Source organism: Rhineura floridana, chromosome 4 (assembly GCF_030035675.1).
Source record: "Rhineura floridana isolate rRhiFlo1 chromosome 4, rRhiFlo1.hap2, whole genome shotgun sequence".
Taxonomy (NCBI): Eukaryota; Metazoa; Chordata; class Lepidosauria; order Squamata; family Rhineuridae; genus Rhineura; species Rhineura floridana.
Window position 1 is genome coordinate 86,284,301 of NC_084483.1, and position 23,515 is coordinate 86,307,815.

At 42.8% G+C, this 23,515-nt stretch overlaps 1 protein-coding gene across 4 annotated transcripts in view; it reads right to left on the reverse strand.

Annotated features, from left to right (window-relative positions):
* WASF1 (WASP family member 1) overlaps positions 1-23,515 on the reverse strand; it is a 123,842-nt gene that overhangs the window by 18,081 nt on the left and 82,246 nt on the right. For all 4 annotated transcript variants that reach the window (XM_061623597.1, XM_061623594.1, XM_061623596.1 and 1 more), the window contains 2 exons: positions 22,049-22,207; positions 4,712-4,846 (listed from right to left, as the gene is read on the reverse strand). In XM_061623597.1, the coding sequence (XP_061479581.1) occupies positions 4,712-4,846; positions 22,049-22,181 (268 nt within the window). In that variant the 5' untranslated portion in view covers positions 22,182-22,207. The remainder of the gene's footprint in view (positions 1-4,711; positions 4,847-22,048; positions 22,208-23,515) is intronic.

Below are 23,515 nucleotides of genomic sequence, written 5' to 3' on the forward strand. Positions count from 1 at the left end.
AGGGAGAGATATAATAGCACTCTTTAAGTATTTGAAAGGTTGTCACACAGAGGAGGGCCAGGATCTCTTCTCATTCATCCCCGAGTGCAGGACATGGAATAATGGGCTCAAGTTACAGGAAGTCAAAGTGCAGCTGAACATCTGGAAAAACTTCCTAACTGTTAGAGCCATACGACAATGGAACCAATTACCTAGAGAAGTAGTGGGCTCTCCAACACTGGAGGCATTCAAGAGGCAGCTGGACAGCCATCTGTCAGGAATGCTTTGATTTGGATTCCTGCATTGAGCAGGGGGTTGGACTTGATGGCCTTATAGGCCCCTTCCAACTCTACTATTCTATGAATCTATGATTGTATGACTAAATGAAGAGTGCTTTTGCTTTACCCTAAAGGAGTTCTTTCTTGCACTCATGGTGGCATAGTAACCTGAAAACCGTGTGTGCTAAAGATCTATTAACACAAAAATAAACACATACATCACATTATCAGTTTCCACAGTTCAAATCCCCTCTTCTGAACGTAAGAGGATAAATAAGGATTTTCAACATTTAAGACAAGGAAGACCACAGTTCTTAATCCATCTTTGAAAACACAGAATTTGTCCACCACCAAAATCATATAAATTAGATTAATAATATTAGGACTGAAAATTAAAATCAGCAGCAATCTTGTAACTGGTGGTGATTCATTTCCACATGTGAATGTTGGAAATGAATTGCGTATGTATGTAGAATGAGTCTTCTTAGACATAGCTGTGATCCAAGGGCAAAAAGTATCTTATATGATTTTCCAAATTATGAGTGTTTGTAGACAGACTTAATTCTCTGGATGCACGTATTTTAAAATAAATCAAGTCAACTGTCAAGGACAGCCAGAGCAATATTTAAACAAACAATAAATGATTATGGTACACGTGTGCAACTGCGCATAATATATTACTGTACATAAACATTATTTATTTGAAAGGTATGTAGAGATTTGTGTGTGTGTGTGTGTGTGTGTGTGTGTGTGTGTGTGAGAGAGAGAGAGAGAGAGAGAGAGAGAGAGAGAGAGAGAGAGAGAGAGATTTATAAACTCTTGGGTCAACGGTAAACTGAAGAAACCCATCAATATGAGACTTCCTGGGAACAAATTATGAGCCGGTAGAAAAATCAGCAGCAAAAACATGAACAGGTACCAATTTGAAACATAATCCACACATTATATTACTATAAAAATGAGGACTCAGGACTTTAGAAGGCAGAACTACTGAAGTCCTCTCACTAGGGTTCACTATTTTATTTTAGTAGTGATTAGATAGCTTCAGACTTGCTCTCATATATTATTTCAATATATAGGTAGGCAGGAAACCAAAAATAAAGTACCAATCTGATGTTTTAAAAATGTGTTCCCTTCGTGGAGCTTTGTTTGACAGGAGCTGGTATATACATTATGGTGCATTTTTGAGCGTTGGAGTATCATCATTGCTGGGGATGGGGTGGGGGGATATGAGATTCTGTTACGCCATTCTGTTAATCTTGCAGATAAGAAAAATTATTCTACTACCCTGTGTGTGTGCTTATTTTTAATGTTGTTTTAGGTTACAGATGTGCAGCAGCCAAGGCCAGCACACTGTAGGCAATTAAAAAAAAGGTAACTAAAATGTAATTGTAGTGATTACTTTTGAATAAAAGTAAATCAATCAGTTACTTTCAGAGCAATTGTAATTGTAACAGTAATTACTACTTTTTGGGCCATGCAACTAACTGCTACCTTTTAAAAGTAATCTTCCAAGCTCTGAGTAAAATCAAATGAAAACTGTCAGGAGTTTGATTCATAAATATTCTATACAAGTTAATTAATCCTTTAGCAGCCATCGTTTTGTTATTCAGCTCCGTCCTCTCATCAATCATATACTGTCCAACACTGTTATGATGTGCACATCATAACATCTTTCTTTTTTTAACCTTAATTTATTTGCACAAATTTATATGAAAGTACTATCTTAATTCATCACTCAGTTCAAACTAAGTGGGGGTCAATCCTTAGCAATTTAAAAATGATTCCTCTTTGCCTAAGTAAATGCTGTCTAGCAGGGTAAAATGAATAAACACTATTTAGATAACAGAAGGGAAATATCATGAAACCAAGTCGATCTAACACTATATGAACTTTTACTTTCTTTATGACTGTGAAAGATGTTAACAGAGAAGAACAGAAATCTCTACAATGGTATACATGTCTACTCAGAAGGAAATATTTGTGTTTAATGATGCTTACTTCCAGGTAGGTGGGTACAGGACGGCAGCTGAGGCTTTGGTTTAATGTTGACATTGGGGAAAAACAGAGATCTTATGCCTTTAACAGCTGTATGACAGGCAGAAATTAACAGGTGAAGCCTTTTCCAGTATGGAATTACAATTACATGAAAAGCTTCACCATGACTGCTAATTTTGTATTATGCCATACCCCCATGGCAGCCATTTTGTGACTGGTGCCCCCAGCAGTCTCTCAAAATTTGAAATGTGCCCTCTGCCCCAAAAAGGTTGGTGACCCCTGATCTATATAATATTGGACATTTTCCCTCCCCCACGACAATTACTTCTGAAACTGCAGAAGACTACATCCTTGCCAGAAAGGCTGCAAGCTACTCTAAATACTTGAATGCTTCTGTACATGTGTGGAACTATCTAGGCCAGTGGTCTTGAACTGGTGGTTTAGGACCATTACTAAGTCATGACTTGATCTAAGGTGGATCTCAACAGCAACACTACCACCATGCAAATATATGGTAAAAAATAAGTAAGTGCTTGTTTGAGTTGAAGTTGGGTCCTGAGCTTGAAAAGGTTGAAGACAATGGTTGTCTTCAAATGTTGAAGTCTTCATTCCTCCATTGCCTCTCTCTTCAGGCTTGGGGAACTGCACCACAGGAGGTGTGTTAGGCCCCTGGGCTGCCCTTCTGTGATCAAGATCCATGCTGCTCATGTAAACTATATCTCGCATGATGCCACACAACTCTGAATGTACTATATATGCAGAGAAGCATTCATGGCTTCTGTGAATACTGTGGTCTATACAGCCAAATCATTCCTATCACGAAAAGGGTGTAGCTGGTAACTAGTCTAAGCTGGTAAAGAGCACTCTTGACCATGCCACACATGGGCATCTACACAGCAGCACCAAGAGCACCCAAGCTGTGAACCTGGTTTAAAAGGACTGTAACTCCAGGATCAGTTATATTCCCAACCAACTGTACTTCTGTCTTGTCTGGATAAATTAATTTTAAAAAATGATATCCCTCCTTTCTTGTAAAACAAACCAAGGCAGCTAACAACGTATCATTAAAAGAATAACACTAATATTTTGATTAACCAATAAATTAAAAGCAAAAGTACACATTGTAAAACCAGCAGGAAAAAAATCCAAAGTCACAGGAGCAACAAGAAATGAGCAAGACTCATATAAATCCACAACAAGGCAAACCTGGAATAAAAAAATAAAGCTTCAGCTTAGCACAAAGGGTAGTTAGAGAAGCCAAGATTTAGCCTGGTACACAAACCCATACAAATGTCTGGATTTAATGGGTGTACCTGGCGAGGAAAATTCCACAGGACTGACCGCACAATTGAAAAGGCCCCACTCCTAGTAGATTCCCTCAAGCCTCATTCACTAGTGGCGCCTGGAGTAAGAACTGATGCTGAACCGAGTCCATGAGGTAGCACATATGGGAATGGACAATCCTCTATGTACCCAGATCGCAAGCTATTTTGGACTTCACACATTAAAAGCAGCATCTTAAATCGAGCCAATGCAAAGCAAGTAAGATTAGTGTGTGTTCCAGTTGACTTTTTCTAACCCACAACCTGGAGACTGCATTCTGTACTAATATTGATTTATTAAAACATTTTAAAGCCACACTTCAGAGTGAAACATTCACAAGGGGGCCTACAAGGCATAATCCAAAACAATTCATAAAAATAAATTATTTTTAAAAAACCCTAAAAACCCACAAGTTGACAGTAAGTGTGGTGAGGATATGTGTATATATGCTGTATATGTAGTGAGTATGTGTGTATGTATGAGAGACAGTGTGGCCATTCTCACTGCTGGAATGAGGCCCTTAAAGGGGTAACCAACCCTCAATATGGTCCTTGGGCCAGAAAAGGTTAGCCAGCCAGGACTGAAGCATAAAAGGCTACGGTGAAGTCTGACTTTTCCAGGAAAGAGGATAGCAAGAAAGCTGGCTGAAGCTGGCACCAGGCACTCCTAGTAATCACTGCCACCCAAAGTAGCACCAAATCAAATAAGTACCCCTGAGCTATAAACCTGATTTGGGGGATTGTAATCCCATTCAGCTTAAGCTGCCCTATAACCCTGAAGCAGAGGGCCATCAACCAACATTATTTCTGTCTTGTCTGATTAAGTTTTAGTTTGTTCACCCTTATCCAGACCATCACTGACCTCAGACAGATTCTAAGTGCTGTCATAACTCAGTAACATCAGCACATACTAACACTTTTTTGCAGAAGACTTATAGGCTTCATGAATTAGCAAGATATCCTCAGACTCAGGCAAACCTCTGTTTGTTAGAATCTGCCCTCCACAAAAATTTCTGTTGAAATCCACCCCTGCAAAATAATTTTGTTTTGCATCTCACATGCTGATCTATTAATAGCAACCATGCCTGACATGATTCATAAGACCACATTTATTATTATTATGTAAAAACGTACGTTCTTCTTCTTTTGGATCAAGTTGTGTAACACTGATAGATAAACGGTCCACACGTTCTTGTAAGGAGTTCACTCTGAAAGAAAAACTGTGTGCTTCATTGAAAAGCTCACCAAAGATATCTTCTGCATATTTACCTACAAAAGGAAAGTTTTAAAAAGTAGGGTTAAGAATTTGAACATGAAAGATTGTTAAACTATGTTTTGATATGACTTTTTTTTTTATACAACTGCCATGTAGCAGAACTGCCAATTTACAAAAGTCAGGTCATCACAAAAATTATTATTGGAATCCAGTGCACATTTACACATGCAATTTCCACTAATAGCCCCTTGCTCCAGTCCTTAGGAGCTTACACACTTTGTTTTATGTTCCAGGATATATCCCTATTTTCCCCCTTCAATAATTATTATTGGGTGTTCTTACAGGTGTAGCTAGACATTTGGTACTTTATTCCCACTATTGTACAGTCATAGCAATCAACATCACTCTAAAATATGAGACACACATAATAACTGCCATATATCCTAAATGGAAGTAATGAAATAATGTTTAAATATGTATTTGCAAATGAAACAAAATGGATTTAAGAACTACTCAATTCAGTGAGAAATCTGGAATGTAGCCAGTTTTCTCTTGTAGCAGAATAATGCAATTACGGTTGCCAGAGCACAATTCCAAAGGTAAGAAAATGGCATAGTAATGTAATGATCAGTTGCACAACATTTTGTTATTTTTAAAATGCTGAACACCTAGCAACCTTAAATGTAACTATCTTGGCTAAACAGTCAGTATTTTGCAACAGTCCCAAGCATCTCTGTTGAATAAACTTTTTCATAGGAATCTTTATCACAATTAACGCAAACATATTTAATTATAAATCATAAAAAGATACAAGAATACATTTCAAAATGTCACTTCTTTATTTGCCTTTAGAATTTCATGGGGTACTATAATTCCCTCCCTCTTCTCTCTTTCAGCACATGCACACATTTTATAATTAAATGCTGCTGCAACCCATAGTTTCATGCAATGCAACAGCTAATTCCCCTCACTGAATGGCTCATAGCCTGCACAAACAATTGTTTTTCCTCCTAAGTTCACCAACTCACTTCAAAATCTTTCACAGTATGAATGAGGCAGTTGCATTTAGTCTTATCAGGAACCTAGTCCTCTAGATCTCAATCCTGTCAGGGCTGGCATCAGCCTGCCATGGGCCCCCAGCGTCCCCTTGTGTGTGTACATGCACACATGCACTTTAACACGACTGGTTGCACCACCTTACTCATCAGCATGCATGCCTGCCATTACCCAAGATGGTGACTGGGGCATGTTGATGACCCCGCCATCATCTTGGGTGATGGCAGGCATGCACGATAATGCACAAGCTGAAGCAACAAGGTTTATTTAAGTGCCCACCAGCTGTACACACGGGAGTGATGTCAGCTGCGAGAGCGGAGCTCCTGCTCTGCAATCTGTGCTACCATCTGGTTGTGGCCTGCAGTCTGATGCTGGCAGGGATCTCAGAGTGGGAGCTCTACCCGCCCAGCCACAGGGGCCCTCAGCCAGTGCCCGATCTGGCCACCCACTGACGCCAAGCCTGAAACCTGTAACCCCATTCTATCCTCAAATGCTCATCTAATATTTTAAGAGATAAAACTACAGAATACATTGAAACTTAGAGAACTAAGGTAACTGCCCATATACTGAACTCCAGCCACTGGAACTTAGCAGTTCTTCAGGGGAACAAAGACTGTGTCTCAAGAAAATGCTCGTGTTCTCACTGACAATCCTCCAGGGGAATAAGCTTCATAAATGGTCTAGTGACAGTGTTGTTGAATACTAGGTCTGCCCAGGATAAAACATCTATCATTCACAATTAGATCGTGGAAGAAAGGCCGGCTGGGCACATATAACCAAGACATGGGCAGATGAACTGGGTGGTCTTATATTAACCCAGTTGAGTCCACCTGGGTCCTCGAAGCAACACCATTACATGTCAAAGGAGGAGGGGGTCATGAGTGTCCATAACAATTCCATTTCCCTCACCAGGAGATGATGTTTGTGGTGTTGGGGCACAGACACAACACGGGGATGTTATTAGTATATCATCCCTCCCGCTACACTACAACCTCCCTAAGATGCTGGAGGACTTCAATAACCACGTCAAGGCTGCCTCAAATGGGGTGGCTTAGAACTTCATTGTTTCTATGACTACCATGGAATACATTATTGGTCTGACCCAGACATACCATCAACCTAGGTTTTACTACAGAGTGCACTGGTAATACTCCATCGATTGGGGGCCCTGTTGTGACACTATTGTCATGAACAGATCATTTCTTGGTGAGGTTTGGCTTGAATGCGGCTACTCCACTCTGCAGGGATGGGGGATCCACTGAGATGGTCCAGACATGGTGACTTATGGAATCTAATGGATTGTTGCACCTACCATGAGATGGTGTTATTTAGCTGGCAGAACATTGCTCTAACACCCTCAGAAGCCTTCTATGACAATTTTACAAGATACTTGCAGAATTGGATGCCACAATTAGAGCAAGTCCTACAGAGGTGTCCAGAACACTATTCCAGTTGCTCTGGATCCCTTTCTATTACTGTGACCTGAGGATGTGGACAAGTTGCTTGTAGGGGTGCTGCCAATCACTTGCCCTCTTGACCCTTGCCCATCTTAGCTTCTTAGAGCTAGCTAAAGGTTGCCAAGCTTCTGGAGCCAAAGGGCACATTTCAAATTTTTAGAGTGCTGGAGGCACCAGTCACAAAATGGCTGCCATGGGGACATGGCATAACACAAAATTGGAGAGATCATGTTGAAGCATTTCCTGTAATTGTATTTCCATACGAGAAAAGGCTTTACATTTCTGCCTGCCATTCAGCTGTAAAGGCACAAGAACCCTGTTTTTCCCCAAAGGCAACCATAAACCACAGCCTAGGCTGCCATCCTGTACCAACTTACTGAAAAGTAAGCCCCATTAAACACAAAGAGACTTACTTGTGAGCAGACATGTATGATATCATACTATAACTATACAATGAATTCTTAATGAGTCCCTGGTCTTTAGCTGCTGCAAAGAAAGATACATGCCTATGCCTATTTGCAAAGTTTTCACATTTGCCTTTTGGGGAGGGGATTCTTTAACATTCACCCACACTTACTACTATGTAGTAGCATTTGCAGAATATAATTTCCAGGCTCTACCTGATCTCAGACAAACCCAGCACAGGAAAGATGCATCCTGGTTGCTAGGGAAAAAGAAAGGGCAACCTATGGAGATTTCAAAGACTAGGAAAAAAAATATAAAAACAAGAAAAGTGTGCTAAAAGGAAGGGCAAAACAGCAGCTCTTTAGGACCCAGGGATTTCTGTTGCCAAGTGTCCAAACATCATTCATAGCTCTGACTTCACTCATTAGCTAATAACAGGCTGGCAGGCAAGAGCAGCCAGGCTGGCTCATTTCACAGATATGGCTTACAAGGGTACCTCCACATTTTGCTCCAGAGCTTCCTTTCTAGGATGGCTAGAGACTTACTTTATTTTTAAAATGAAAGCTCGGATCCTGGGCTACCTGTTGGGTGTGCTACTGAAGGCTTTCACAGGCACAATGGTGCCCATGGGTGATGGGTTAGCGACCCCTGGTATAGGGAATGATTGATGCCTCACTGGGGGAAGATACCATCTGGCTAAAGGGAGGCTGTAGTGCACGCCCTCCTTAAAAGGACCTCCCTGGATTGAGAAGCGTTTAACAGCTATTGGCTAGAAAAAGGCACTTTTTTCAGCAAGGTGCTCAGGAGGATGGGGACAGCCCAGCTTTAGGCATCCTTGCAGGAAACCAGTTATCTGGATCCATTTCAATCTGCTTTCAGGCCCAGAGGAGAGCCAGTGTGGTGTAGTGATTAAGGTGTTGGACTAAGACCTAGGAGACCAGGGTTCGAATCCCTACATAGCTATGAAGCTCACTGGGTGACCTTGGGCCAGTCACTGCCTCTCAGCCTCAGAGGGAGGCAATGGTAAACCCCCTCTGAATACTGCTTACCATGAAAACTCTATTCATAGGGTCACCATAAGTCGGGATCAACTTGAAGGCAGTTCATTTCCATTTTTCAGGCCCATTTATAGCACTGAAATTAGTTGATCACATTTGTTGGGAGAGAGATGGGGGGGATCTGACTCTGCTTGTTCTCCTTGACCTCTCCGCAGCTTTTGATACTGTTGAACTTGGTATCCTTCTGCAGCAGCTTTGGGAAGTGAGGGTTGCGATCACTGTATGACAGTGGATCTGCTCCTACCTTCAGGGCTATTTTAGAAAATAGTAATGGGATGGGGGCTATCACTCAGCACCATGAAAGTTGTTAAATAGCATGGCAATGCCACAGAACATCTATTTGAAGCTGCTGGTTTCTGTCATCAGGAGATTTGGAATGAAGTGTAAATAAATATGTGGATGACGCCCAGCTCTAGCTCTCTATTTCTTCTGAATGTGTATGCTTGGAGGCAGTGGTGGGCTAGACATGGGCCAATAAATTGAAGCAGAATCTTGATAAAAAGTAGGTGTTATGTGTTCCCAGTTCTCAGCTCCAAGAGGTGGGACTGTTTTGGACAGGGTTGCACTCCCCTGGAAGCAACAGGTCCATAGCTTGGGGGCTCAACGCAGTCACTGGAAGCTCAGGTGGCTTCAGTGGACAGGAGTGCATATTTCCACCTCTGGTTAGTTTGCCAGTTATGAACAAAGTTTTGAACAAAGTTTAACTTGGCCACTGTACTCCATGGTCTGGTAACTTCCAGATTAGATTTTTGTAATGCGCTCTGTGTGGGGCTGCCCTTAAAGACAACTGGGAAACTTCAATTGGTCTAAAATGTAGCAGCCAGTTTACTTGCTGTGATTTCATTTAGAACTCACATAATCCCTGTTCCAAAACAGCTACACTGGATCATTTCCGTGCTCAATTCCGTGCTCAATTCGAAGTGCTCATATTAATGTTTAGTCGTAAATATTTAGGCTGCCTCCTTCACAAAAGATCTCCTTGGGTACTAAGATTGGCAGAGGGGGCCCTCTTGGTAGTTCCGCCACCCTCAGAAGTTCAAGAGGTGGAGGCCTGAAAGAAGACATTATCTGTGGCAGCCTCTAAGTTGTTGAATTCTGTCTCCACAGAGTTGTGCCTGATGCCTTCATCGTAAAGTTTCACCATATGCTGAAGATGCACCTCTTTACTTTGACCTTTAACAGCTGAGATATATGTTTAGTACCCACCCTGTTATGATGTAAGTTGTTTTAAATGATTTTAATATTCTATTATTAAGTTGCTGTAGGTCACCCTGGCCTTGTGGTGAGGGTTGGTTAAGGAATCCAATAAATAAACAAACTGGAGTGTTGCTGTTAATGCTTTTTCATGAGTTTGCTTTTGCTATTCAGAATGACAAACAGATGGAACTACTAGTGACTAAAAGGTTACAATGAAAGGTAGATCTCATCCAGGACACAGATACAGTCTCAGGATTACAGGACAAAACTCTAACTGGCAAAAGAATCAGGAATTTGATATCATCTCTGTATACCTGAAACTTCAGAGTGATCACCTAATTTAAGACATGACACTCAATGTGGTAATGCAGAAAATAAGGCAGTAGCTCACTAAATAATCCATGTAAAGTGGTAGGTTTCGCATGCATGCGATGGTCCCCACTTCTCCCAGCTTGGAGAGACTTGAATTAAAGTGGGCACTTTTTGTTTCCAACAACTTCTAGTAATTGAGAAACACTAAATGAAACTGATCAAGATAAGCTGTATACGACTGACTCTTTCATACCCTAATTTCAGTTCTTAGTGTTATGGTTCACCGAGTTTGGCTAGATCTGGGGTTGGTTGGCGACAATTTCTATCTTCTGTTAAAGCAAAAACACTCAATGGCTGTATTTGTACGTTACTTTAAACTAGAAATGGGGAACCTGTGGCCCTCCAGTTGTTGTTGTATTACAACTCCCATCAACCTTGACTATTGGCTGGGGTTCATGAGTGCTGAAGTCCAACATCTGGAAGGGCACAGATTCCCCATCCCTGCACTAAACCATGGCATAGCGTTTTGAGGATGAACTGGTCTAAGCTTTGGACTTGTGCACTCCCCTCTCCCCTCCTCTGGTGAGTTCCTGAGGAGATCAGAAGTTTCTATTTTTGTTTTTGATTAACCACAGTTGGAACTCTTGTTTGTGGGTAATCTATGGCTTACTAAAACAAATTGGCTTCATACACCAGGATTTGAAGTTGGTTTGTTTTTGTAAACCATAGTTAAGGATTAGCAACGTTTTGTTCAGGTTTGGATATTATTAACTACAGTTAGTTAAAAATGGAAGCAAAAGCTTTTCAATTTTTCCTTCTGTGTTATATGCAAACACAGCCAATGTGATCTCTGGTGATGTTTTACTGTGCCTTCTCCTCTTTTGGTTCATTAGCAGAAGGGGGTACTGCAGAAACTGTAACGCTATAAACAAGGGATTGGGAACCAATTTTCAATGAAGGGCTGTTGACCCATGGGAAAAGCCAATCAGGGCAGAAGCTAATGGTGGGCAGAGAGTCAGACCTAAAAGTGAGTGGAACCTCTCCTTTTCTTTCTCCTTCTACCACCCCTTGCTTCTCTCTCTTTTTGCCAGTCCTTTTCTCACTGTCTCTCTGTGCCACCCACTCTTTCAGGCTCTGAATGAAACGTAGCTATAAACCCATCTCGGTCTCACCCATTAATTCCTGTTATCCACTCACCTACCCACACTTCTTAATGTGTAGTTCATGGAAAACTCAAAGGGAAAAAGATAGCATGGAGAGCAGCCTCACTACACTGGGAATAATAAAAAATGCACCTGTCAGCCTAGGACGCAACAGAGCCCTCTGGAATGTACAGCACTGCATGTGGGATTGAGAAAAAAAAGTGTGTTATGTAGAACTGGAAATAATCCAAACTGCCTCACTGGTGCTCTTTGGAGCTGATGGTAGGAGAACTGTCTGGCAGCTTCAGGGCAAAAGAAGCTTTTCCTCAGAGGACAGGGTAGCCAAAATGGCCTTTTTCCTTGGAAGCCTCCTCATCAATAGTTTCTGCCACAAAGTTGCTAGTGCCACCCCTCCTCATCTTCCTCCAGTCACTGCAGGCCCCTGAGTGCATCCATTATGTGTGGTTTCTTACCAAGTATTTGCCGTTGTAGCCCACCAATACTACTAGAGATGTGGCCTGGAAAAAAAACAGAAAAATTCAGGGGGGGGGGGACTTTCCCCCCAGGTTTTTTTCCAAAGCCTTTTTTGTGTTTTTTTCTGAAAAATTGAAAAAGATGAAAAAATGGATTATGGAATGTTTTATTTTAGCATGATGAGTAAAATGTTTCATTGACTCTTGGTCCCCCCCCCTTTTTTTTCAGTTCTTTTTATGGGAATGGATGCTTTATGTCTGCTTGACACTGTGGAGGACTAGCAGAGACATAAATAATTTTCTTTGTTCTTAATGTTGATGGTTTCTTCTGTTTTATTTTTAATTGTTTTTTGCCTGCTCCTCATAAACTGGCAAAAAGGAATTGGTTCCTTACAGTTCAAGTGTTCCGTACAGTTCAGGATCTTGTAGATCCATTTGTTACAAAAAAAAAGTAAAAATTTTAAAAAGTAAATTCAATCTGTCATAATTGTTTGAATAAAATGTATTTTAATACACCAAATGTTATAATTTTATGCCAAACTAGCTTGTACATAATTACATTTGATGTTCCTGAAGTAACAAAGTGACTTTCAATCTGGAAAAAGTGCTAATATTGCATTTTTTCAATTTTTCCAAAAATGTCAGTTTTTTTCTGGAAAAAAATAATAAAAAAAACTGGTTTTTTTCAATGGCTTCAAAATTTCCAGAAAATTTACATTTCTAAATACTATCAAATTCTTTCCTGTCAGTAGTCTTTCCTTGAAATTTATAACTGACTTTACAGACAAATTTTCTAGAATATACTGGCATATAGAAATGAAAACAATTTACTTTTAAAAACTAAACAGAAAGATAAAAAGTGAACAGCTAATCTGTCACTCCAGTATCCAAAACACCAAATAAGCATAAGAGGCGTGAGCTTATTTTTTCAGTGAAGTCATAATGAACTTTTGGGTCAAGGATCTTGAACAAGCTGCAAACCTTTAATCTGGTAGAAAATGTACCATTGGTCTCACCTGAAAGGTGATTTTCATAGGAGGTAGGCCATCACTGTGGGTTATAGCTCCACCTATCGTGCGAAGGCAAGAATGTTTTTTGAAGTCAAGACTAGGGGCGTCAGGCCCCTCCCACTCTCCAGTTCATTCGCAGCGAGTCTAAAGAGAAATATCTAAAAATACAAGACAAGGCCAACAGGCCTGCCAGCAGGAAAATAACGCAATAATAACATTCCTAATAACGTAACTCCAACATAGCGAAATAACAGAACTAGCAGTCTTGACTTCACTAGAAAATTTAAATATAATAGCGTAACAGTCATAAATAACACATTAGAAAATATCTAGTCATCCTCCAACTGGGAGGGTCGTGATGGCCTACCTCCTATGAAAATCACCTTTCAGGTGAGACCAATGGTACATTTTCCATAGGAGGTAGGCCATTACTGCGGGATGTACCAAAGCAGCCCATAACAGGGAGGGACCACCCACATCCTAATCATCCTCAAGAACCTGTTGCAACACTCGTCTGCCAAAAGAGGCATCGGCAGAGGCATAACGGTCTATTTTATAATGCCTTATAAACGAGTGTGGGGAAGACCAAACGGCAGCCCTGCAAATATCAGCAACAGGGGCATTGGTAGCAAAAGCAGCCGTAGTAGCCGCTGACCTGGTTGAATGAGCAGTTATGCTAGCTGGCACTGGAAGCTTAAGAGATTCGTAAGCTAAGGCAATACATGCCCGCAACCAGCGGGATAAGGTGGAATTAGCTACTTTATGCCCCATGGACCTTGGATGAAAGGATACAAACAGGGACTCAGTGCGTCGTATATCCTGGGTCCTAGACAGGTAGGTCTTGAGAGCCCTCCGAACATCCAACGAATGCCAAGCCTTCTCGAGAGGATGGGTAGGATTCGGGCAAAAGGAAGGCAAAACAATGTCCTGGTTGCAATGGAAAACTGAGTCAACCTTGGGATAGAAGGAAGGATCAGTCTTCAGTACAACAGAGTCCTTATGGAAGACGCAGAGATGGCGAGCAGAAGACAATGCGCCCAGTTCCGAAACTCTTCTCGCAGAGGTGATTGCGATCAGGAACAAGACCTTGAAGGACAGCAGACGTAGAGGTACAGTCCTGATGGGTTCAAACGGAGGGCGTTGCAAAGCCTGCAGAACCTTCGACAAACTCCATGAGGGAAACCGATGGACAACAGCCAGAGATTGTAGAGCGACTCCCCTCAGAAAGCATTTGATGAACGGATGTGAGGCAATAGTCGCACCAGAAGAAGACACTGAGAGAATAGATGACAAAGTCGAGGCATGTCGATGTAAGGTGTTGGGTCTAAGTCCCATCATAAAGCCACTATGGAGATATTGCAGCACCTGTTGCATGGTGGCCTGGGATGGATCGTAGTGGTGGGACTGGGACCACTTGGAGAAAGCCACCCAAGTATGTTGATAAATACGGGTGGTAGATGGTCTTCTCGAGGCCAAAATAATATCAATAACAGCGTCAGATAGGCCAGCTGACCTCAAATGTCCCCGTTCAAACGCCACGCTGTTAGATTGAGCCAAGTAGGGTCCTGGTGCCATACTGGACCCTGGGATAGAAGGTCTGGCCTGACTGGAAGTGTCCAAGGATCCATCACTGACATTGCAAGGAGATCCGAGAACCACTGTCGGCGTGGCCAAAATGGTGCTATCAGAACCAGCTGTGCCCTCTCGCTTCGCGCCTTCCTCAAGGTTTTGGCTAACAATGGTATTGGAGGGAAGGCGTACAAAAGACCGTCTGGCCACGGTATTGCCAGAGCATCCACCGCTTCCGCTGTTGTGTCCAGGTATCGGGCAAAGTATGGGAAGCTGGCAATTGCGACTGGAAGCAAACAGGTCGACTGAGAGGACACCAAACCGACACTGGAGACGATGGAAAGTGGTAGGATGAAGTTTCCATTCTCCCGGAAAGGCCTGTTGTCTGCTGAGCCAGTCTGCTGTCACATTCCAAATCCCTCTGAGATGTTCTGCTTTCAGGGATTGTAGATGTTGTTCTGCCCAGACAAAGATGAGGGAGGCTAGGTCCTGCAGAGGACGGGACCTGGTGCCCCCCTGTCTGTTCAAATGTGATTTTACACACGTGTTGTCTGTTCGAATGAGAACATGGTCCAAAGGAAACAGAGACTGAAAATGAAGTAGAGCTAAGTGGACCGCCTTTAGCTCCAGCCAGTTGATGCTCTGAGTCTGCTCTGTGGTGGACCAAACTCCCTGAACGTACTGGGAGTTGCAGTGGGCTCCCCAGCCGATGAGGCTGGCATCTGTGGTGACAACAGTCCTGCGGGGTTCTCTGAACGGGGTGCCCTTGGAAAGATGCTGGACCCTCGTCCACCAGCGGAATGAAAGGCGCAATGCGGGGCTCAAGGGAACTTTGCGATGATTGGAGCTGGCAATGTCCTGTTGAAAAGGCAACAAAGCCCACTGAAGGTGACGAGTGTGGGCTCGAGCCCATGGCACAATATGGATGGTAGAGATGAACATTCCGAGCGCCCTGGCTAGAAGCATGACGTCTGCGGATGTTTGTTGCATCAGGGACCTTGCGATGTTTATGATGGCAGTGATGTGATCTTGAGACAGAAACACCATTGCCTGCAGGGTGTCCAACATCGCCCCTAGATGTAGTAGGCACTGGGTTGGTTGAAGACGGCTTTTGTCGAAGTTGACAAGCCAGCCGTAGGCCTGCAAGACATTGAGGGTGAGCGTTAAATGACGATGAGCCAGCTCCTCGGAACTTGCCCGTATTAAAAGATCGTCCAGATATGGGTAGAGATGGACCCCTTGAATCCGGAGATAAGCCACTAAAATGAGTAGCACTTTGGTAAACACTCTTGGAGCAGAGAGGCCGAACGGCATCGCTCTATATTGAAAGTGCTGGTGGCCAAGGGCAAACCGAAGGTATTTTCTGTGGGCTATGCAAATAGGGACATGGAGATATGCTTCCTTTAGGTCGATAGAAGCCAGGAAGTCTCCTTTATGCAGACTTTCTGTAATGGAGTGGAGGGATTCCAGTTTGAACCTGCAATATGTTACATAACGGTTGACAAACTTGAGGTCCAATACCGCCCTCCATGACAAATCTCGTTTAGGCACAGCAAATAGGAGGGAGTACACCCCTTCTGACCTCTCAGTTGTGGGGACTGGCTCTATCGCCGCTATGTCCAAGAGGTGATGTATAGCTGTCTGCACAATGCTGTGCCTGGCTGGTGCCCTTGGACAAGGAGACGGATGGAATTTGTCTGGTGGGGTCGCCCAAAACTCTATTGCATAGCCATAACAAAAAAGGTCCCTGATCCAGGAGACCGTAGTCAGGCGCAGCCACTGGTCTCCAAAAATAAGAAGTCTGCCACCAACGGGAGGTGTATTAATACTGCTTGCGTTGGCGAGGCCCTCCCCTATATGAGGACGACGAGGTACCCCTGCGCCCTTGGTACTGACCTCTGCCCTGGAAACGCCGGTTCCAGGATCCCCTGAAGGAATTGGGGTCATATGATCTGAAGTCGTGGCCTCGTCCTCCTGGCCGCATTCCTCGAAAGGGCTGGGTAGTGCAGAAGGGGGGAAATCGCCTGAAAGGTCTGTGGTCGATGTTCTTGACAGTGGCCAAAACCGGTTTGTGGGCATCTTTGGGATCAACCAGCACTGCCTTTAGAGCTTCCTCACCGAAGAGCAAAGATCCGGAGTAAGGAGCCCTAGAAAGATTCACTCTGGCCGCAGAGTCAGCTTGCCAGTGGCGAAGCCAAAGGGTCCGTCGAGCAACTATCTGAGCCGTCATGGCTCGTGCCCCCAGTTGAGTGGCATCCAAAGTGGCATCAGCTACGAACGCCGCTGTCTTATGCAACTTTATCAATGACCTTCTGAGGGAGACAGGATCAGGGTTAGGGTCCTCTAGAAGGTCATCCAGCCACATCATTGCTGCTCTGGAGAAGACGGAAGCTGATGCGGAGGCACGCATGGAGAAAGCAGTGGCCTCATGATTTTTGCGGAGAGCGAAGTCTAATCGTCGCTCAGTAGCATCCTTTAGTTGGGATTCTCCTTCCCTAGGCAAAAGAGATCGTGAAACTAGGCTAGTGATCGGTTCGTCTATGCCAGGGACAGCTAGCTTGGTGGCAAAGTCCGGAGCTAGGGCGTAAAGTTTGTCAGCCAGGTTCTTGAAGCGGCGAGTTTGGAATGGATGAGACCATTCTTCAGTGGCCAGTTTGGCAATGGGATCCGGCACCGGGATGTAGTGTTCAGTTGGTGCAGGGGATTTGAGGACCCTGGCGCCTTTAATAGCTGGAGTGGTAGTTGTTGAAGGCGCAGCTTGGAGACCAAGGGTGTTAACTACCCTGTGTGCTAGAGGCTGATAATCTGAGGCATTAAACAAGCGATACGATGTATCCTCCTCATGTTCCGAATAGTCACTCCAGTCGTCTCCTTCAGCGTGATCAGCAAAGGTTGACTCCTCCCCATACGAAGCTTCATCAATACATCTGCCTCTAGCTACGTCAAAGGGATTTGGGGAGCAGGAAGGATTTGCTTCATGACACGCACGTTGGTCCATAGCGTGTTGAGGTATGGCGGGGACTTGTGGTGGTGACTGCATTTGAGTGAAAAATGACAGCATGCCCTGAAGTTGAGAAAAAGTCATGGGACAGCTGCAGCCCTGTTGAAGCAGATGTTTGTGCCTGAGTAGGTGGCTCCGTGGGTTGAGCCGGAGGATAAGCCCTGGGCGGCAACATGGGGGGAGGCTGGCTAAGCGAAGGCTGAGTAGGAAAGCCAGCAAAGTCCTCCTCGTCAGAAGAAGCAGCGGGGGAATGAAATATATCTGTTAGCTGTTCCTGAGCTGCTGTGGTGGGGGTCGGCACAGAGGAATAGTGTGGATGCTTTGGTTTGCTATGGCTGGAAAGATGTTTGGTCTTAGCCAGTGCTTTAGCATGCTTAGTCTTAGTTGCCTTAGAAGGTTGCAGCTTGGCTGTCTGAGGCATGTCTGGCTGTTCTGCCATCTTATATTCACTTTGGGTGCAGTACACGGCCACAGCGGGGGCAGGATGTAGAGACCCGAATAGGCACAGTACACGACCACAGAGGGGGTAGGATGCACTGGCAGATGGCTAAGTACACGGCCACAGAGGGGGCAGAATGCACTATGGTATCAGCGTCAGTATAATGCAGGCTAGGTTTCATGCTTGATACACGGCCACAGAGGGGCCAGAATGTACAGTATATACTTCAGGCTTGGTGCACGGCCACAGAGGGGGCAGAATGCACTATGGTATCAGCGTCAATATAATGCAGACTAGTTCAGGCTTGGTACACGGCCACGGAGGGGGCAGAATGTACAGTTCAGCAACTGAGATCAGAGCCACAGCCTTGATGATACAGCCACAGTATAATAGGTTCAAGTAGTTGTAGAGACGTGTGTAAAGAAACCTTAGTATGGCTATAGGGGCCTGTCTGCAACACACATATAGGGAGCCTTGCAAGGAAGGTATCCTTTGGTTAATACAGGAGGTAACAAAAAAGGCGGGAAAAAAGGGACAAACAAAATGGTGTCCGTAAAAAGAGCGGGAAAATATGGTCAAAAAATGGCAGAGATGGAGCAATGGCAGACTTGTGCCAGCGAAGTGGGGGAGGGGCTGCCTAGCACAGTCTCACAGCAGCAGCCGCGGGGCCGATACACGCACTCGCGGCTCTGAAAACCCAAGGAGGGGACGGCCAGGAGAATGTTGTGACGGGTAAGGCAGCAGGGGAAAAGCAGCCGCCACCGCCAACTGCAGAGCTCTTCGTGGCGGGGAAATTAAAGCCACGGAGTGAGGCTGAGCTCAAGGAGAAAAAGCCACTATTGAGAGAGCCGCAGCCGCAGGCTTCCGTGGGGCGCGGCAGGACCCAGGCAGGCTAAAAACAGGTGACGGGGTAACGCCGGGAGCCGCAGCCGCAAGCTCCCGCTGAGAGCAGAGAGAACCGCAGCCGCGGTCTCTCCGAGAGCGCCACGGAGCACGGCTTGAGGCAGCCCAGCAAAGAAAAGCCGCTAGAGTAGAATTGCAGCCGCAAGCTCCCGAGGGATGTGGCAGAACCCGGGAAGAAAAAACTTTAAAAGGCCAAAGGACGAGGGGAACCGCAGCCGCGGTCTCTCTAAGAGCCGTCAAGCAATCAACAGGGGAAATAAACTGCCCGGGCAAGGGAAAACCCACCCCAAGAAAAGTCCCCAGAAATCAAATAAGCAGTTAAACACAAGACAGAGGGGAGGAAAACACTTGGGAGACACACAAGTAACAATACCTCCGCAGCCTGTCAAACAAACACACAAACAAACACGAAAGACTTAGCTAAATGCTACGCTATAGAGATCTCAATCTTGTTCGTACGAAGGCAAGAATGAACTGGAGAGTGGGAGGGGCCTGACGCCCCTAGTCTTGACTTCAAAAAACATTCTTGCCTTTGCACGATAGGTGGAGCTATAACCCGCAGTGATGGCCTACCTCCTATGGAAAAGCTGTGTGCATACTATAGCTATGCTCTCCTTAGGATGCATTTGGCTGGCACGGGATAGAAAATGCTAATGTCCTAGTGGTTAAAATGGACTAGAAACAGTGGCAGTTCAGGCTAGCATCACACTTCATCTAATAGCCCTTTGAAGTGATTACAGCTCAGAGGAAAAAACAGTAAGGTTTCAGTAAGGTTCCTATAGGGTTCTAAAGCTTGTAAAGAATTCATTCATTTAAAATTAATATATAGAAGGGAGAAATCTATTTGTGTCTGTTTTTCACTTCTGTTATATATGTAAAGCAAAGTTTAGTTTAGAGCAATTAAGCTTTAAAAAGTATATAAATAACACCTAAAAAGGAAATAAAAATTTATTCTTTTTAAAGAATGAATAAACAAGCCTTCAGTGAGAAGACTTTGGCCACAAGTAATCATATGAGACCTGTGGTACTTGGCTTCAGTTTTCTAGATAAGAATGTAACATTATTTCAGCTTTATCTAACTTAGTGCTTTTGTTTTTGCAAAAGATAGGTATAAAAACTATAAGCCATACAAATGATCACCCATAAAATGTGCTACTAGGAAAGGTCATACAGACTACTTCCACTATCCCTAAAGTTCATGGCACTGTACCTATTGCCTAATACAGGGGTGGAGAACCACAACTGTCCAGCAGGCTGGATCAACAAGAGGTCAGCTCTCCATGAGCTGTCTATCCGTCAATCACATTATGTCATGTGATATTAGCTGGATGTGATCCTGACCAAAAGCAACAGGCTCAGATTTTGTAGAATTGAAGTACCTCCACCCAAACTTATCACCCCCCTACCGCATAACTGTATCTGTTATGATGTATCTGTTTATCTTGTTCACATTTATATCACTTTTGCTCAAATATTTTATTGTTTATCCTTGTAATTTTTATTTTGTTAACTTTTCTATTGTATCTTTTTCTCTTTTTTTGCAAGAGGGTCCTTTCTGACAGGCAAAGTAGCTTTTGAATTTTACCATTAATTAATTATCTCCTGTACTTCTAAAGTGTGGGGTCATCTCAGATTCTACTCTGCTTTCTTCCCTTCTCTGAACATTGTCTATCTATTGCCCTTCTTTTTCCTCTTTATTCAGGGCGCCTTGAGATCAGCCCCTATCATTTAAGATTTCTCCAGGCTGGAATATACACCTTCTCTCCTCTCAAAAGGTTGTAAACCCACCAATCTCCTACTTTAGGTTACTAGTCTTAGTAGTCAACCACTCATTTATCATGTCAGTTTGCTCCCTTCCTCTTTGGTAATGTTTACTGTTAGCCTACTGTGTAGGGACTATATTACATCTATATTTTGCATGACATCTACTCATGTTTGCTACTAACATTCACTAACAGTAGTCGTAGTGCTCTATAAGCAGAAATGTGTAGAGAACAAGAATCTAAAAAAAATATAAATGAAAATGACTGAAAATCAGAAGGTCAAAAACAGAGGCCTCCCCAACATGCAGAAATGTTCAAAGACATGTCAGTTGTATTATTTCAGTATTATATTTATCAACAGTAAGTGAGTCAGACACATGCCAAGGAAGCAGAATAGAACTGGAAACATTTCAGCTTGTGTTCTATAGTCTTTATATAAGCTTTGCAGATCTGCCAGCTCAGTTCTTTTATAACCATTAAATTAAACAATAAAAATACACATAAAACATGTTGTTAAATCACAGCTTATAGGGACTGTAATGTTCCTCCCCCTGGCACCACCAGTCAGGCTCCCACCCGTGGCTACCAGCAGGGAGAAACGTAGTTTTTATTTTTCTCTTTAGCTTACCCTAGCACAGATTTCACCAGATCCCACTGCTAGGCAGCACCACCAGTCACTCCCTGTAAACAATACCGCTAGAGACTTCGCCTTAGTCTCCCTATGGCTTGTTACTTTGTGTCTGGGTGCCGTTGCTGTCCACAATCCCCTTGTATCTTTGTCTATAAAGCATACAATCCTGGGATGCTCTGGATACTTGACGTTGTTACAATATCTCCCTTCACGGCTGCCACCATATGATACAGTTTCCCTCCAGCCTTGGTAATTACCCTGCCCTCCCTTCTGGTCTGTGTATTCCCAGCCAAGGATCAGGCCTTTGGTAAACCAATAAAAGAATTTATTTGATAACACCAGGAAATAACAATATTACTTTAGGAATGTTCAACAAGCATATGGTTTCATATAGTGTCACTCTTTATATTTCCAGTCTTATATATTCTGCCTAAATACCAGCCAAATATAATCCAACCCACAACCAACTCCAATCCACACTCCACAACCAACCGCCCACAACTCCCCCACCAAACAGAAGCAACTGTCATCCTCTCATTTATACCTTCAGCCATTCAAACGCTCAGCCAATCATCATACAGCATTCTCCAGCATTCTAACCCATGTACTCCCCCCCTAACTCAATCCACTTACCATATATACCTTAATAAACCTGCACTTACCATATTTACAGTCATAAAAATACAGGGGCATCACAGGGACATAAAACATTTTGAAGTTATTTAAAACATTATGAATGAGAATTTGAAAAGAGTAATTCTGTTTTGTTTAACTATAAAATACAGCCATATTACACTTTAGCTAAACATTCACTGTCCCTTAATACACTGGGTACTTACTTAGACTGCTTAGCTGTCTGATTATATTTGCCAGGGAGATATTTGTAACGCATTCCAGTTCATTTTTGATGCCGCGTGGTAGTGCTGTATGGCAAAGATACCGAGGGTCTATGTTTCTTTTTACCAATGGCATCCTGAAATAGCAAAGAAATAGCACACCTGGGAACAGACAGAAGAGATAAATTACAACATGAATTAATTACCACATTCATTGCTCACTTATTGATAAATGGGAAAATAACACATTCTTTATATACATTCTTTCAAGTAATGTAAATAAGGAGTTTTTTTCAGGTCAAGAGAACTACAAGGCAATTTTGGTTTCCAATACTATTCTTGTTGAACTTGAGAAATGCTACAAATGTAGTTGTTAATGTTGTCACAAATATTTTTCTTAAGAAAATGAACAGTGCGAACCTATGGGTGTTGACTTAGAAGTAAGTCCCATAATTTGGGAACCCCTTAAGATGTATATAAGGCCTTCATCCCATGTATACTCTACTTGGAAGTAAGACCCGTGATTCTTACTTCCAAGTAGAGTATACATAGGATGAAGGCCTTAATACACCTTAAGGGGTTCCCAAATTATAATCCATGGACAAGCTTCATTCAGGTGGTCCATCTATGGATTTGTGGTTGAAGACAGCAAACAAGATATCCATCACACTAAATACTCATATTAATTTTATTTTAATATTTTAAACATATTTTTATTTCTTCTTTTATTTCTTATATTGTATTTTATTGTATTACAATTCAAATTCCATAGAATTCAAATTGTAATACAATAACATTCAATATATAAGAAATAAAAGAAGAAATAAAAATATATTTTAAAATCATATAGCACTCAGCACAGCCTGCTACAACGGGCAGAAAAAATAATGGTCTGCCAAGACCCTCAGCAATTTTCAAGTGGTCCATGGGGAAAAAGTTTGGAAACCACTGCCTTAAAGTAAAACAATATTAAAGAATGACAAATGAAAAAAACCCCTCAGTGCTAAAACAGGAACTGTTTGTAATAGTCCTTCAGTGCAAACTATATAGTAAACTTTATATTATTATATAACCAGTTACTATATAACTATACAAAACAAGCATAAATATTAAACAAGGATTTTCATACAGAACCTAAAAACACTTCAGACTTCAAATACTTGAGTTCCTTTGCATAGAAATATACTGGCAGGAGGCAGCTGTAGAAATTTCACCTTTCCCTCCTTTTCCATCACTACAGAACAAAGAACGCAGTTTATAAAGCCCATCCTTCTCCCTGCATATTTCCTTGGAAGGTGGCCTAGCTCTGTGTCCTGTTTTAGTGGAACATGGTTTTCAACTCTACCATTGTTTTTAATTTTATGGTAATACTTCACCAGCATGCTTTGATTTTTGCATATTTTTTATTTTTGCCTTTGATTTTTACATATTCTATCCCAGTTTCTCCATTTTACACAAGTTATTTTTATA